At 40.1% G+C, this 14,887-nt stretch overlaps 1 protein-coding gene across 1 annotated transcript in view; it reads left to right on the top strand.

The window, feature by feature from the left end:
• The window catches only part of LOC115503226 (zinc finger protein 613-like), a 45,661-nt gene that overhangs the window by 8,644 nt on the left and 22,130 nt on the right, over positions 1-14,887 (top strand). The window contains 1 exon segment of the mRNA XM_030299309.2: positions 5,882-7,476. Within this exon segment, the coding sequence (XP_030155169.2) occupies positions 5,882-7,476 (1,595 nt within the window).

Below are 14,887 nucleotides of genomic sequence, written 5' to 3'. Positions count from 1 at the left end.
TTATGCACGGATTCTTTTCCATACAGTATAGTACTATAAATATACTGTCTCTTCTATGATTTCCTTAACATTTTCTTTCCTTTGCTCACTTTATTCTAAGAATACAGTATATAATACATATACAAAATATGTGCTAACTGGCTGTTGGTAGTAAGGCTTTCAATCAACAATAGGCTATTACTAGTTGTGTTTTGGGGGAGTCAAAGTTGCATGTGTATTTTCGACTGCCCCAGAGGGTCGGTACCCCAACTCCTGTGTTGTTCAAGGGTCAGCTGTAGCTTACCTCTTTCCATGGCAACTCCCTAGAGTTCACACTTATGTGAGAAACTAGAATGATCTTCCCTCTAAGAAAACCCTTTTCCATTATCTTTTTCATTAAAAATTTATTTTTAATATTTGCTAGGGTTTTGTTGAGGTATAATTGACATTACATTATTTTACAGTTTCATTGTCTTTTTATTTTATTTTTTAAAACAATTTTTTATGTTTATTTTATTTTTTATTTTTGAGGGAGGGAGAGAGAGAGACAGAGCGCCAGTGGGGGAGGGGCAGAGAGAGAGGGAAACACAGAATCCAAAGCAGGCTCCAGGCTCTGAGCTGTCAGCACAGAGCCTGACACAGGGCTCGAACTGTGAGATCATGATCTGAGCCGAAGTGGGAGGCTTAACCGGCTGAGCCACCTAGGTGTGCCCCAAGAGAATTTCAGTTTTTAAATTTTTTTTTTTCTTCAACGTTTTTTATTTATTTTTGGGACAGAGAGAGACAGAGCACGAACGGGGGAGGGGCCGAGAGAGAGAGAGAGAGAGACACAGAATCGGAAACAGGCTCCAGGCTCCGAGCCATTAGCCCAGAGCCTGACGCGGGGCTCGAACCCACGGACCGCGAGATCGTGACCTGGCTGAAGTCGGACGCCCAACCGACTGCGCCACCCAGGCGCCCCTAGAATTTCAGTTTTTAAAAAGACAATGATAATGTTTAAATAAACATTAAAAAAAAATTTTTTTTTTATTTGAAATTCTCTTGTACTTCTGTACATCTTAAATCCTGGCCATGCTGAACCTTCTCTACTCTCTAGGGTATTTAAGGTGTCTACTGTTCCTCTTCTTTAATTAGGATACAATTTCTTCTTCTCAGTTCCTAGCCTAAATAAAGCCTCCTGTCTGCTTTACTGTAATTCCTTTGTATATTTGTTAATTCTACTCTTTGTTAATTTAACTTAGATTTTGCTAATGGATTATTGTCCCTAAAGCTTTCCCTTGTCTCCCCATAGATTGATGACAGTTAGTTGCAGTTGACCCTATTATCATCCATGACACAGAAATTTTATTTCTTTCAAAGACCTAAAGTCTCTACTCTCAGAAAGGGGGAGGCATAAATATAACAAAAGTAAACATGCAGAGTTTCAATTTTATTAGATGAAAAGAGTTATGAAGATGGATAGTGATGATGGTTGCATGACATTATGAATATATTTGATACCACTAAACTGTAAACTCAGAGTGGTTAAGATGATAAATTTTGTGTTGTGGATTTTATCACAATTTAAGAAGTAGGAAAAGTACACAGAAACTATGTCTAGTGGTGAAAAGGGCTGTGAACACCAATCCGTTGGCATCACGGAACAGTGGGTGGAAGGGATGGGGTCTGCCCTTCTACAAATAGGAATGTCTGTGGACTACAAGACGCCTGTGAGCAGAGGATGAGTGACAGGGAGTAGGTTTCCTGGGTGAAAAATGAAGAGAATGGGAAGTGCAGAGCCAGAGGCAAGAATGTGTCTGAGGAACATCAAAGAAGCCTGTGTGGATACTGCAGAGTGAGCAAGAGGGAAAATTACTGGAGATGAAGTCAATGGAGTAGTGGTGATAGGTTGGTTGGTCATGGAGGGCCTTGTAGTCCATTCTGAGGACTTGATTTTACTCCTAGTAAATTGAGAAACAAAGTTTATAGTATAGCAGTGACAGATATAATTTATATTTTGGAAGTGTCACTTTGACTATGGGTAGACTGGAATAGGGCAGAAGTTGAAGCAGAAAGCCAGATAGGAGACCTGGTCATTGGTGGGCTTCCCTAGGCTTGAGATGTGAGTGATAGAAGATTCTGGAGATATATATATATATAAAGACTGAATTTGCCATCAAAATAGATATCAGGTATCTTAGTTTCCTAGGGCTGCTTAACAGATAACTGTAAGTTAGCTGGCATAAAACAACCGAAATTTACCTTCTAGTTCTAGATGCTAAAAGTTGGAAATCAAGGTGTTGACAGGCTATGTTCCCTCCAGAGTCGAAATAGGAATCTTTTCTTGCCTCTTTCTAGCTTTTGGTGGTTGTTGGAAATTCTTGGCCTTCCTTGACTTGTAGGAACACCTTTCCAGTCTTTGCTTCTGTCATCCTATGGCCATTTCCGTGTATATTTTCTGTGTCTGTGTCCCAAATCTCCTTTTCCTTATAAAGATGCTAGTCACACCCTAATCCAAAGTGAGCTCATCTTAACTTGTTTATATCTGCAAAGACTATTTCCAAAAAAGGTCACATTCACAGGTACCAGGGGGTTAGCAATTGAATATATCTCCTTGGGGAACAAGTTCAACCCACAACATGGGGTGAGAAAAGGAGACAGATGAATGATGATGCTAAGAATTTTTAGCATGAGTCATCAGAAGAGTGACTCTTCTGTCATTTACTGTGATAGAGAAGATATGTGGGAGGAGGAGATTTGGGCTGGGAAGTCAAGAGTTCTATAATGGAGATTGTAAGTTAGATGTGCTTGTTAGCATCTAAGTGGGGCTCTCTGTTGCAGTTTGATGTACCTGGAAAGGTCAGGGAGAGGTGAGGTGCAGAGAAAGAAATTTGGACCAGATGAGATCTCCTGGGGAGTGGGTCCAGATAAAGAAAACAAGAGCCTTGGACAGTCAGGGATCAACAGATGAGTGTGTAACAAACATGGTAGAGAGAGAGTGCATGATGAGCAAGTGTTTTGTGAAAGACAAAGTCAAACATTTTCTAGAGAGTTGACAATGCATCAAGTAAGGTAAGAACTCAGGGAGAAGTACGTCATTTTTTGTTTGTTCTTCCCACTCAAATAATATATATTTTTACTTTTGTTTGTTCTTCCCACTCAAATAATATATATTTTCACTTTGAATTCTTCCCATGAGATAGTTTATTGCTAAACAAAAATATAGTATTATCTTCCTTCTCTGAATTGTACTTTGGCCCCAGTTAACCAGCCACTCCTAAAGATACTATATCTCTATGATTTGGTGGTACCTGAGGCTTCTTTACTATTCTTGTGTCAAGGGCTTGCTTTTCATTCCTCCTTGTACAAGAAGAAAATACATCTTGGTCATCCATTTATGTCTTCATCAAATAACTATTGTAGCCAGGTTGGAGAGAGACCCACACTTTTCCATCTGTTTATCAAGGATTTCTTAAATGCCAGATTGGTATTGAAGGAGTTTTCATTATAATCTTACCAACGCTGCTTCCTCAGAGAGTTGGGTTTTATTAGAATAGGGTTCAGGGCCCGCACATGTCTTTATGCAGAGCCCCCCAAGGGTGCTATTGTGACCCAAGCTGATGAACTACAGTCCTAACACACAGTAAAAGAGATTGAAATTAGTGGGAAACAAAGTTAAGTGTTTCTCTACACCAAAGATTTGATAAGCAAAGATTGGACAGATCTTCATGTAATATTTAGAAATGAAGCTTTTGATTGTGTGAGATGTTTTTGCTATAATTCAAGGCTCTACAAAATTCAAGCAAATAATAAACATAGGGACTACAGTTGACCCTTGAGCAACACAGCTTTAAAAGGCACAGGTCCACTTATACACAATTTTTTTTCCAATACAGTTCTGTAAATGTAATTTATGATTTTTTTAAAAAAAATTTTTAACATTTATTTATTATTGAGAGACAGACACAGAGCATGAGCAGGGGAGGGGTAGAGAGAGGGGGAGACACAGAATCTGAAATAGGCTCCAGGCTCTGAGCCATCAGCACAGAGCCCGACGCGAGGCTCGAACTCACAAACTGTGAGATCATGACCTGAACCGAAGTCAGTCACCCAACCAACTGAGCCACCCAGGCGCCCCTAATTTATGATTTTTTAAATAACACATTTTTCTCTACTTTTTTTTTTTTAAATAAGAATACAGTATATAACACATATAACAGACAAAATATGTGTTAATGTCTATGTTATCGGCAAGGCTTCTGGTCAACAGTAGACTATTAATAGTTAGGTTTTGGGTAAGTCAAAAGTTAATGTGTATTAACTCCATGTTAATGTGTATGATCTCCATGCAGGTACAGTATGATGAAGAAGGTGACAGTTCCCACATCTGGTGCAGCAGATCTGCTTGTAGAGAAGACTGTGCATGTTGTAAAAGTCTGTAAGGATGATCATGTCCCTCTTTCTGTGGGAACATATGAGAATGTGTCACACCTAGAAGAAAGGTTAGAGTGTTTGGGAAAGTTCATTTGATGATGGTCTACATAGTGAACAAGAATGACGTGTTTTAGCAACAAGGGGAGCACCCGGAGTCTGTTAGAATTTTTTTGAAATCAGATTCTATGCATCCAACATTCCGATTTGTCTCTGGGATGTTTGTTCTAACACTGGGTCTGCTTATTTCTCTATCAGTGTGGTTGATGCTTGGGTCTCTTCAGCAGTCTCTCAGAGTCCCAAAGCTCTGTATGTTGAAATGACTAAGGTCATAGTCTTGTGCCTTCATCTGCTTTCAGTCTTGACCTTCTGAAATGTGATCCCGTTTAACACTCTGACCTTAGTGATCTTTACGTTATGATGATTTCCACATATCTCCATTTAAGACCTCTCTCAAGTTTCATATATATCTGACTGGGTTTTCCATGTCTGTACTTGGATATCTAATAATTACCTCAAAGGTGAAGTGCTTCAAAATGCACTTGTTCTCATCCTATTTGAACTTGAACAACATCTTCATCTTATTAAAAGGCATCACCCACTTACCCATTAGCTCAAGCCAAATCCTTAGGAACACGCTTTGATTTCCTCTTGTTACTTATCCCCAGATAAATCCAGTAATGGGTCTTATCCATTCTTCAAAACACATCCAGATTTCTTCCACTTTTCATTCCCTTTGCTTCCTCCAACTAGGGTCACATTTGCAATTGCCTACTTTCTTCTTTTTCTTGCGTGTTTATTCTGTTTCTCTTTCCATCCTTAGAGTAGGAGTTCAGTGAAAATAAAGAGTATTTTTTTATTTCTCCAACACTAACATGATACCTGGTATATGGTAGTAGCCACTTAAGAAGGATGTATTGAATGAGTGGATTTTGTCTCTTACCATTTTGAATCAGGTATCCCTCCAGCCTCTGTGATCTGATGCTGCTAGTGACTTCCTTGTATTTTACTGTCTCCAGGGCCTTATTTACAAAGCAGATAATTCTTGATCTGTTGTGAGTTTACCCTATATGACACTGACAGCTGCCATCTTTTGGTTTGTTGTATTTGTATTACTGTGTTTTTAAACATTTCTAACAGATAAGTTAGTATTTCATGAGTACAGAATTTTTTTAGGTGGGGAAGATAGAAATGTTCTAGAGATGGATGATGGTGGTGGCTGCACCACAGCGTGACTGTACTTAATGACACAGAACTGTACGCTTAAAAATGGTTAAAATGGCAAATTTTACCTTATGTGTATTTAGCTACAATTTTAAGAGCTTTTTTTAAAAAGAGATAAGGAATATGTATACAAGGATATGCTTGGAATTTCTTTTATGTTGATACTAAAAGTTTTCCACTAAAGAGCCAGCCCACCCCACAGTACTTTTGAAGCAGTTTTATTCCATATGATGGTCATGGAAAGATTCACCGTTGTCTTCTTTCCTAGAAATTGAGAGAGTTGACGATCATCTGCCTCAGCACTTAGAAAATCTCAAAATGCCGAAGAGGATGGAACAGTGTTATGAACTGAACACATGTGGAAAGACTGTTCATCAGAGCAAAAGTCATTTTCCTTTCAGGCCAAATCATGATAGGTTTCATTTACGTGGAAAAACTTTGAAACCACACTTAATCAACCGAAGTAGAAGCTGTGACAAAGAGCCTGCTGAGTCTGGTGGAGACGGGAGATCCTTTCTCAGTGCTAATCACAAGCAAACTCACACTGAAATTCAATTCCATGAAAGTAGAAGGCCCACCAGCACTAAGTCACAATTCCTTAAACATCAGCAAATACACAAAATAGAGACAGCCCACGAATGTCCTGAATGTGGGAAAGCCTTCCTCAAGAAGTCTCGGCTCACAGAACATAAGAGAATTCATACAGGAAAAAAACCCCATGGGTGTAGTGTATGTGGGAGAACCTTCTCCAAGAAGTTCAAGCTCACTGAACATCAGCGAATTCACAAAGGAGAGAAACCCTATGAGTGCTGTGAGTGTGGGAAAGCCTTCCTCAGGAAATTTCAGCTTACTGAACATCAGAAGACTCATACAGGAAATAAACCCCATGGCTGCGGTATATGTGGGAAAGCATTCTCCAGAAAGTTCAAGCTGACTGAACACCAGAGAACTCACACAGGAGAGAAACCTTATGGATGTACTGAATGTGGCAAAGCCTTCTGCAGGAAGGCAGAACTCATTATACATCAGAGAAATGAAAGAGGAGAAAGGCCCCATCAGTGCAGTGAATGTGGAAAAGGTTTCGCCAGAAAATCACAACTCATTCTACATCAGAAAACTCATACAGGAGAGAAATCTTATATATGCAGTGAATGTGGAAAAGGTTTCATTCAGAAGGGCAATCTCCTTATACACCAACGAACTCATACTGGAGAGAAACCCTATGGATGCACTGAATGTGGTAAGGCCTTCAGCCAGAAGGCGTGCCTGATAGCACATCAGCGATTTCATACAGGAAAGACTCCCTTCGTATGTACTGAATGTGGAAAATCTTGTTCACAGAAATCAGGACTCATTAAACATCAGAGAATTCACACAGGAGAGAAACCCTATAAATGCAGTGACTGTGGGAAAGCCTTCACTACAAAGACAATGCTCACTGTCCATCAAAGAACTCATACAGGAGAGAGACCCTATGGATGCGATGAATGTGGGAAAGCTTTCTCCCACATGTCATGCCTTGTTAAACATAAGAGGATACACACAAGAGAGAAACATGTAGATTCAGTGAAGGTTGAATATTCTTCCACAGAGGGTCACAGCTTATTAGATACTAGTGAATTCATGCAGGGGAAAAGCCCTGTTAATACAGTGACTGCACAGATGCCTTCCGCGATCCCTCAGACCTTATTAAACATCAGTGGGCTCCTCGCAGATAGGAATGCGGTCCTAGTGGGACAGCCAGCTGCCAGATGTGCACCCTCAGGAAATAATGGAGAATTTGTACAGGAGAGAAACCTTATGAATGCAGCGAATGTGGTTGTGCCTTCAGTGGTCAATTACATCTTATTTTATGTCACGAAAAACACATAGAAAAAACCTGGTACATTCAACTAGGAAAAGCCTTGAGCAATAATGTCTTGCTGATAATATGGTTATACACAAACAAAACCCATGAGTGCAGAGGCTAGTTTTAGAAGACTGACTCTGTCTGTCATCAGTGATCAACATAGCTCATCAGGGAGCTTATAGTGAGTAGAGACATGGCAATAGTGGGAAAGTCCCTACCCTTAATATGTGTCAGTTCACACTGAGGAGAAACAGGAGGCAATGAACGTGGGGCACCTAGGTGGCTCAGGTCATGATCTCACGGTTCGTGAGCTCAAGCCCCGTGTCGGGCTCTGCGCTGACAGCTCAGAGCCTGCTTCTGATTCTGTGTCTCCCTCTCTCTCTGCCCCTCCCCCGCTCAGCTCTGTCTCTCTCTCAAAAATAAACATTAAAAAAAAAAAAAAAGGCAGTGAACATGGCTGGGATTTCAGTGGTACATTCTGCCTTATGCATTAGCAGGTAAAATCACAGAGAAATAAAACTCTGTTAATCCACTAATTGTGGAATTCCTTTAACGAAATACTAAAGTTCTTGTGAAACAAAGGTTTGTGAAGATGAGGAACATTTGAGAGCTTTATGTACCTTTTCTAATTTGACCTATATGTCATGTAATACACCTGATGTACATTTTCAGACACGGTACCTTGAACCACATTCCTAATTACCATGTTAGTGATTCCATAATTTAGAGGAGATAGTTTCTGCCCTACATCACTGGCTAACATTATCACACTATATTCACTTTTCCTGTTTGTGGATTCTTTTTTTTTAAATTTTGTTTTAGAGAGAGAGAGTGTACAGTGTACACGTGTGAGCTGGGGATAGGGGCAGAGGGAGAGAGAGACTCAAGCATGACCCTGGGATCATGACCTCCACTGAAATCAAGAGTTGGAAGCTCAACCAACTGAGCCATTCAGAATTAAAACAGGGCCAGGAAGAAATTAAGTAAATAATAAAACAGGGCCAGAAAGGACCAAACTTTCCAAGTAACCTCAGGTGCACCTCTTTCTCTTTTTCTAAAATTTTCTTCAATTCTAAAATTCTTCAGTATCATATAATGTTTACCCTGTTGGATTTCTTTGGCTTTAGATTTTATTTCAGGCAACTGAAGTCCTTCAAAAAGAAATGAATATTTTAAACTCATGAATATAATTTAATGTCCTTTGATGAGTTTAAGTTCAATTTAAAAATAAGAGCAAGCATTACACAATGTCACCATAAAAGCGATTTTTAAAATTTTCTAGACCTGAAACGATAGAGAAACCAGGTTTGCAAAATGAACTAAAAGCCCAAGTACAATTAGTAATTTAAACCTACACATTAAATAACAAAATACATTCCAACAAAGCTCTCAGTAGTCATTTTCGAAAACATGAGAAAGTAAGGTAGGCAATTTGAACACAAATGAAGAGGATTACTTCCATCCTAGCTCTCCCTGTCCCTTCCCTGATTATTGAATTCTCAGAATGCTGGGAATCTGAAGTTCTAAATGCCTGGATAACTGTCCAGTTGCCTCCCCTTGGAGGCAGTACCCTGTCTAACCCTAACTTTTGCTTCATTGATGGAACCACCCCAACATTCTTCCTGGTATCTATTCCCATTTTCTCTCAACTCAGAGGGACTCTGAGTCCTACAAACACGAGGAAGACAAAAGTAGATCTTCATAGAATCAGCCTTGGACTGGGATCTCATGTTCCACAAAGCCAGAGAGACTTGGATTTGGACCTAGAGTAGGCATAGGGTTTCTGGAAGAGTAGGGTGAATCTAGTGCTGGAATTACTGAAGGCCTGTAACCAGCCTGGAAAGTATTTTTGGAATCTGATATGTATAATTAGTTAAATGTAGTCAGGGGTAATCACAGGGGCTGGCATAAACAATACAGGAAGAAGTTCAGACCACGTCTACTGGTGAAAAACTGATCTAAAAAGGGCATGAGGTCAGGTCTCAGGGAGAAACTAAAGGTAGAGTGTCTGTCAGACAAGATAGTTGAGTGGCATTTAGGCAGTTGATTTTTTTTTGTAAATCAGTGATGTAAACACCACTAGAATCACTTGGAGAGAACATTTCGCTTGTTTTCTTCGAGATTTTGATATGGAATATAAAGACCTTGGGTCATGTATAAACGTTACCAATTTTAATACAAACCATATTACAATATCAACTTTATGCGCAAGTGTCAGGTCTTGAATGTAAGTTATACACTGTAAAAGTTAGACTATAAGCTTCATGAGGGTAGGGAACTTCTGATAACCCCTGTATACAAGATGTCTAGAAGAATATGTGATATAGGGTAGGCACTTGATACACATGGTTAGTTGACTGAATCCCATCCAATAAGCAATCTTGTCTTGCTTAACAGATTTAAAGCAGGGCCAGGAAGAAATTAACTAACCAAATAATAAAACAGGGCCAGAAAGGACCAAACTTTTCAAGTAACCTCAATGTATCCCAAAACAATTCTTTGTAAGAGGGGCACTTCAAGAATATTTGTAAGAGAGGCGTCTGGGTGGCTCAGTCGGTTAGCATCCAACTCGGTTTTGGCTCAGGTCATGATCTCACAGTTTGTGGGTTCGAGTCCCATGCTGGGCCCTGCACTGACAGTGCAGAGCCTGCTTGGGATTCTCTCTCTCTGGCCCCTCTCTCTCTGCCCCTCCACCCCCACTCTCCTCTCTCTCAATAAATTAACTAAATAAATAGAGTGCAAAAATATCCTGATCTCCCCTGTTGTACCTACTCCCCCATAATCCCATAATAAAGTTGACAAACTTATCAGGCAGGAAAATGTGACCAGTGTTGAAAGACCAATCAAAAGTGACCTAGAACTGATATCAACGCTAGATTGAGCGAACAAAGACATTGTATAAACGGTTATAGCTGTATTCCATTATATCAAAAAGAGGAATGATTAACATGTTAATAACAACAATGTCTTGGGTTGATAAGATATGTAATACATTTTACTTCATATTTTATAAACCTTCCCAGAATACTGTTGTTTGTTCACTATCTTGATCAGAGAGTGAAGGGCAGTTAGCAGTTTCCCCTAGGCATTCCTCACAATACCTCTTTTGCCACTTGGCCAAGAACATAAGGCCGCCTTTTTTTTTTTTAAGTTCAGGTTCTCTGAACAGTTTTTCACTTTTTAATAAAATCTTTTGTCCTCATTATGCTTAAATTTGTACTTTCTTTTGCCTTGCCATAAAGTTCACTGATGTTTTGCATACACGAATAGGGTAAACTCCTAGTTTTTAGACTCCCGCCCACCTGTTTTTCATTTTGGATAGTTTGTATTGCTGTGTCTTTTCAGTTCACTAATTTTTTCTTACACAATGTCTACTCTGCTAGGGACACCTGGGTGGATAAGTCCTTTAAGCTTCCAACTTCAGCTCAGGTCATGATCTTGTGGTCCATGGGTTTAAGCCCCACATGAGGCTCTGTGCTGACAGCTCAAGGGCCTAGAGCCTGCTTTGGATTCTGGGTCTCTCTCTCTCTGCCCCCACCCCTCACTCACACTCATCTCCCTCTTTCTCTCAAACATAAATAAACACTAAAAAGAAACAATGTTTACTCTGCCATCAATCCCATCAAGAGTATGTCTTATTTCTAGAAATTTGAATTGGGCCTTTCTTTTTAGATCATTCATATCTCTATTTCATATGGTTTATTTTTTGGGTCTGGGTGGCTCAGTCAGTTGAGTGTCTGACTTCAACTCATGTCATGATCTTGGGGTTCATGGGTTCAAGCCCTACACTAGGCTCTGTGCTGACAACTCGGAGCCTGGAGCCTGCTTCAGATGCTGTGTGTGTCTCTCTCTTTCTCTCAAAATAAATAAATAAGCACCAAAAAACAAAAACAAAACATGGTTTACTTTTTTTTAAAGTTTTTATTTAAGTAGTCTCTACAAATCACAACCCTGAAATCAAGTCGCATACTCTACCGACTGAGCCAGCCAGGCATCCCAACATGGTTTACTTTTAACCTAATTGTGACAGTATTTAAAGTGAGTTTTCAGTATTTAAAGTGACTAGTTCAGTTAAGCATCTGACTCTTGATTTTGGTTCAGGTCATGTTACCATGGTTTGTGAGTTCGAGCCCTACACTGGGCTCTAGTGCAGAGTGTGCTTGGGATTCTCTCCCTCTCTCTCTCTCTCTCTCTCTCATAAATAAGTATTTTTTTTAAAAAGTAGGCAGCATATAGTTAGACCTAGGTTTTTGTTTGTTTAGTTTTTTTTTTTTAATTTTTTTTTCAACGTTTATTTATTTTTGGGACAGAGAGAGACAGAGCATGAACGGGGGAGGGGCAGAGAGAGAGGGAGACACAGAATCGGAAACAGGCTCCAGGCTCCGAGCCATCAGCCCAGAGCCCGACGCGGGGCTCGAACTCACGGACCACGAGATCGTGACCTGGCTGAAGTCGGACGCTTAACCGACTGCGCCACCCAGGCGCCCCTGTTTTCTTTTTTAATCTAGTTGACAATCTCTTTTTATTGGGGTATTTAGGTCATTCATAATTAATGTGGTTATGTTCAAATAATGTGCAATTTGTTATTTATTCTATCTGGTTTTGCTCTCCTTTTTGTCTTTTTCTACCTTCTTTTGGAGTAGCTATGTTTTATGATTGTTTATATCCTTTGTTGGCTCATTAGGTGTAACTCTGTTATTTAAGCGGTTCCTTTAGAGTTTACAGAATGTATCATTCACTTAACAGTGTATCTTCAAGTTATCATACTTTTCACATGTAGCACTAGAATCTTGTAATAGATACTTCAGTTTTCTGCAGCCAGATCAGCTTCGTTGAAGGGATTATCTTCTGGATGCTCCTGGGACACTTTTTTTTTTTTTTTTTTTAAACCCTAGGATGTATTTTTAGGGGATGGATAAACTGGCTTTACATAATTACACATTAGCATTTCTAACTCCATATACTTTCAGAATCTTTACAAAATATGAAGAAATTTCTGGCATTTAAACTTTAGGCCGCCTTTGAGTCAGGTTACATTCAACCAACAAAGCAAACTAAAGCCATTCTAACTGAGCTTACACATTAAAGCCAGAATCCATTCATGGTCAGCCCATATTGTTAAGTTTGCCTGATCCAAATTTTTATTCCTTTTTACCATAATCCCACAAATGTTTCCCAGGATTCTCTTTCTATAAGCAATATATATAAAAAAATAAATACTTCATAACTACATTGTGTTTATCCAAGGGATGCAAATTAAGTTAGTTCGTTTAATTTTCTTTCTTTTTTTTTTTTTTTTTAAATTGAGAGAGGACGCAAGTGAGCAAGGGCGGAGTGAGAGAATCCCACAAGGGGCAGAGAGAAAGAGAGGAAGAGAGAGAGAAGCGGGGCTCACCCAAAATGGGGCTCAAGCTCACCTAATGTGGGACTCAAACTCATTAACTGTGAGATCATGACCTGCGCCTAAGTCAGATGCTTAGCCGACTGAGCCATCCAGGCACCCCTCACCACTGTATTAGACTGCTTTGGCTGTCATAACAAAATAACACAGAGTGGGTGTTTGAAACAACAGAAATTCATTTTCTTACAGTTCCTGAGGCTAGAAGTTCACAATCCAGTTTCCAGCAGATTTGGTTTCTGGTCAGGACTCTAGCTGCCGTCTCCCCATGTCCTTGCAAGGCATTTCCTCAGTTTGTCTGCACAGACAAAGAGCACTCTGGTGTCTCTTGTACTAAGGACACCAAACTACTAAGATCAGAGCCCTACCCTTTGACCTCATTTAACTTTAATGACTTCATTAGAGGTCCCATCCCCTAATATGGCCACACTGGGTGTTAGGGTTTCTACCCGTGAATCTAAGAGGACACCAACATTCAGTCCATAATATTCCACCCCTAAACACCCCCCAATTCATGACCTTTTTGCATGCAAAACACATTCCATCCCAATAACCCTCAAAGTCTAACTCATTCCAGCATCAACTCTAAAGTCTATATAATCTAAGTCTCATCTAAATCAGATATAGGTGAGACTTCTGGTACAATTTACCCTGAGGCAAAATTCCTCTCCAGCTGTGAACTAAAATTAGAGAGGTGATTCACTTCCAAAAAAAATGGTGGGACAGGGGTAGGATAGACATTCCCATTCCAAGAGAGAGAAATTAGAAGAAAGGGGGTGATGAGTCCCAAGCAAATCCAAAACCTAGCAAAGCATATCCCATTAGATCTTAAGACTCAAGAATAATCATCTTTGGAGTGCCTGGTTGGCTCAGTCAGTGCATCCAACTCTTTTTTTTTTTTTAATGTTTATTTATTTTTGAGAGAAGCAGAGAGAAAGGGAGACACATGATCTGAAGTAGGCTCCAGGCTCTGAGGTGTCGGTGCAAAGCCTGATGCGGGGCTGTACTTCATGGATCACCAGAGCATGACCTGAGCCGAAGTCCGACACTTAACCAACTGAGCCACCCAGGCACCTCTCGGTGGGTCCAACTCTTGATTTTGGCTCAGGTCATGATCCTGGGGTTGTGGGAGCCCAAGCCTGGCTGTGTGCTGAGCATGGAGACTGCTTAAGATTCTCTCGCTCTGCCTGTCCCCCAGCTCTCTCACTCTCTAAAATTTTTTTTTCCTTAAAGCATGGAAGCTAATAATACAGGCTTTAAAAAAAAATAATGATCTTTGGTAATTTATCTTCGGTTATGCTCTGGCTGGTAGGCATTGTAGGTAGGACTCATAACAGTCTTGCAACTTTACATTCAAACCATCAATTTTACATTCTGCATGTCAGTAGAACGTTAAGCTCCACGAAGGGTATTTTTGCACTTATGTGCAAAGGGTATGTCTGCACTTATAGCTTTTGTATCCCCAGCACGCAGAACAATGCCACATTTTATAAGCATCTGCTGAGTGAATGAATGAATCATTAATCCCTTTAATGGGGAGGCGCTCTGATTGTGGTTGTGTAACTATGGGGAATGAGTTTTGCACTGGGAGCTCCTCAGTTTAATCATTTGGGCTGAAATATTGAATACAACCACTTCCCTTTCTTAGTTTTTTTTTTTTCAAGTTTTTAATTTTAAATACAATCTACCCCCAAGATCAAGAGTCACATGCTCTACCAACTGAGCCAGAGAGGCCCCCTCAGCACTTTTTTTTTTTTAATGTTTTTAAATTTTTTTTAAATTTATTTTTGAGAGAGAGACAGACAGAGTGTGAGTGGAGGAGGGGCAGAGAGAGAGGGAAACACAGAATGGAAGCAGGCTCCAGGCTCTAGTTGTTAGCACAGAGCCCAACGCGGGATTGGAACTCAGGAACTGTGAGGTCATGACCTGAGCCAAAGTCGGATGCTTGGCCGACTGAGCCACCCAGGCGCCACCCCACAGCCCCCCCCTCCCCCCGCGTCAGCACTTTTGATGCAAGGAATTTTCCA

Source organism: Lynx canadensis, chromosome E2, assembly GCF_007474595.2.
Source record: "Lynx canadensis isolate LIC74 chromosome E2, mLynCan4.pri.v2, whole genome shotgun sequence".
NCBI lineage: Eukaryota > Metazoa > Chordata > Mammalia > Carnivora > Felidae > Lynx > Lynx canadensis.
The sequence above is the reverse complement of the archived record's forward strand: the minus strand, read 5'-3'. Positions and strand labels throughout refer to the sequence as shown.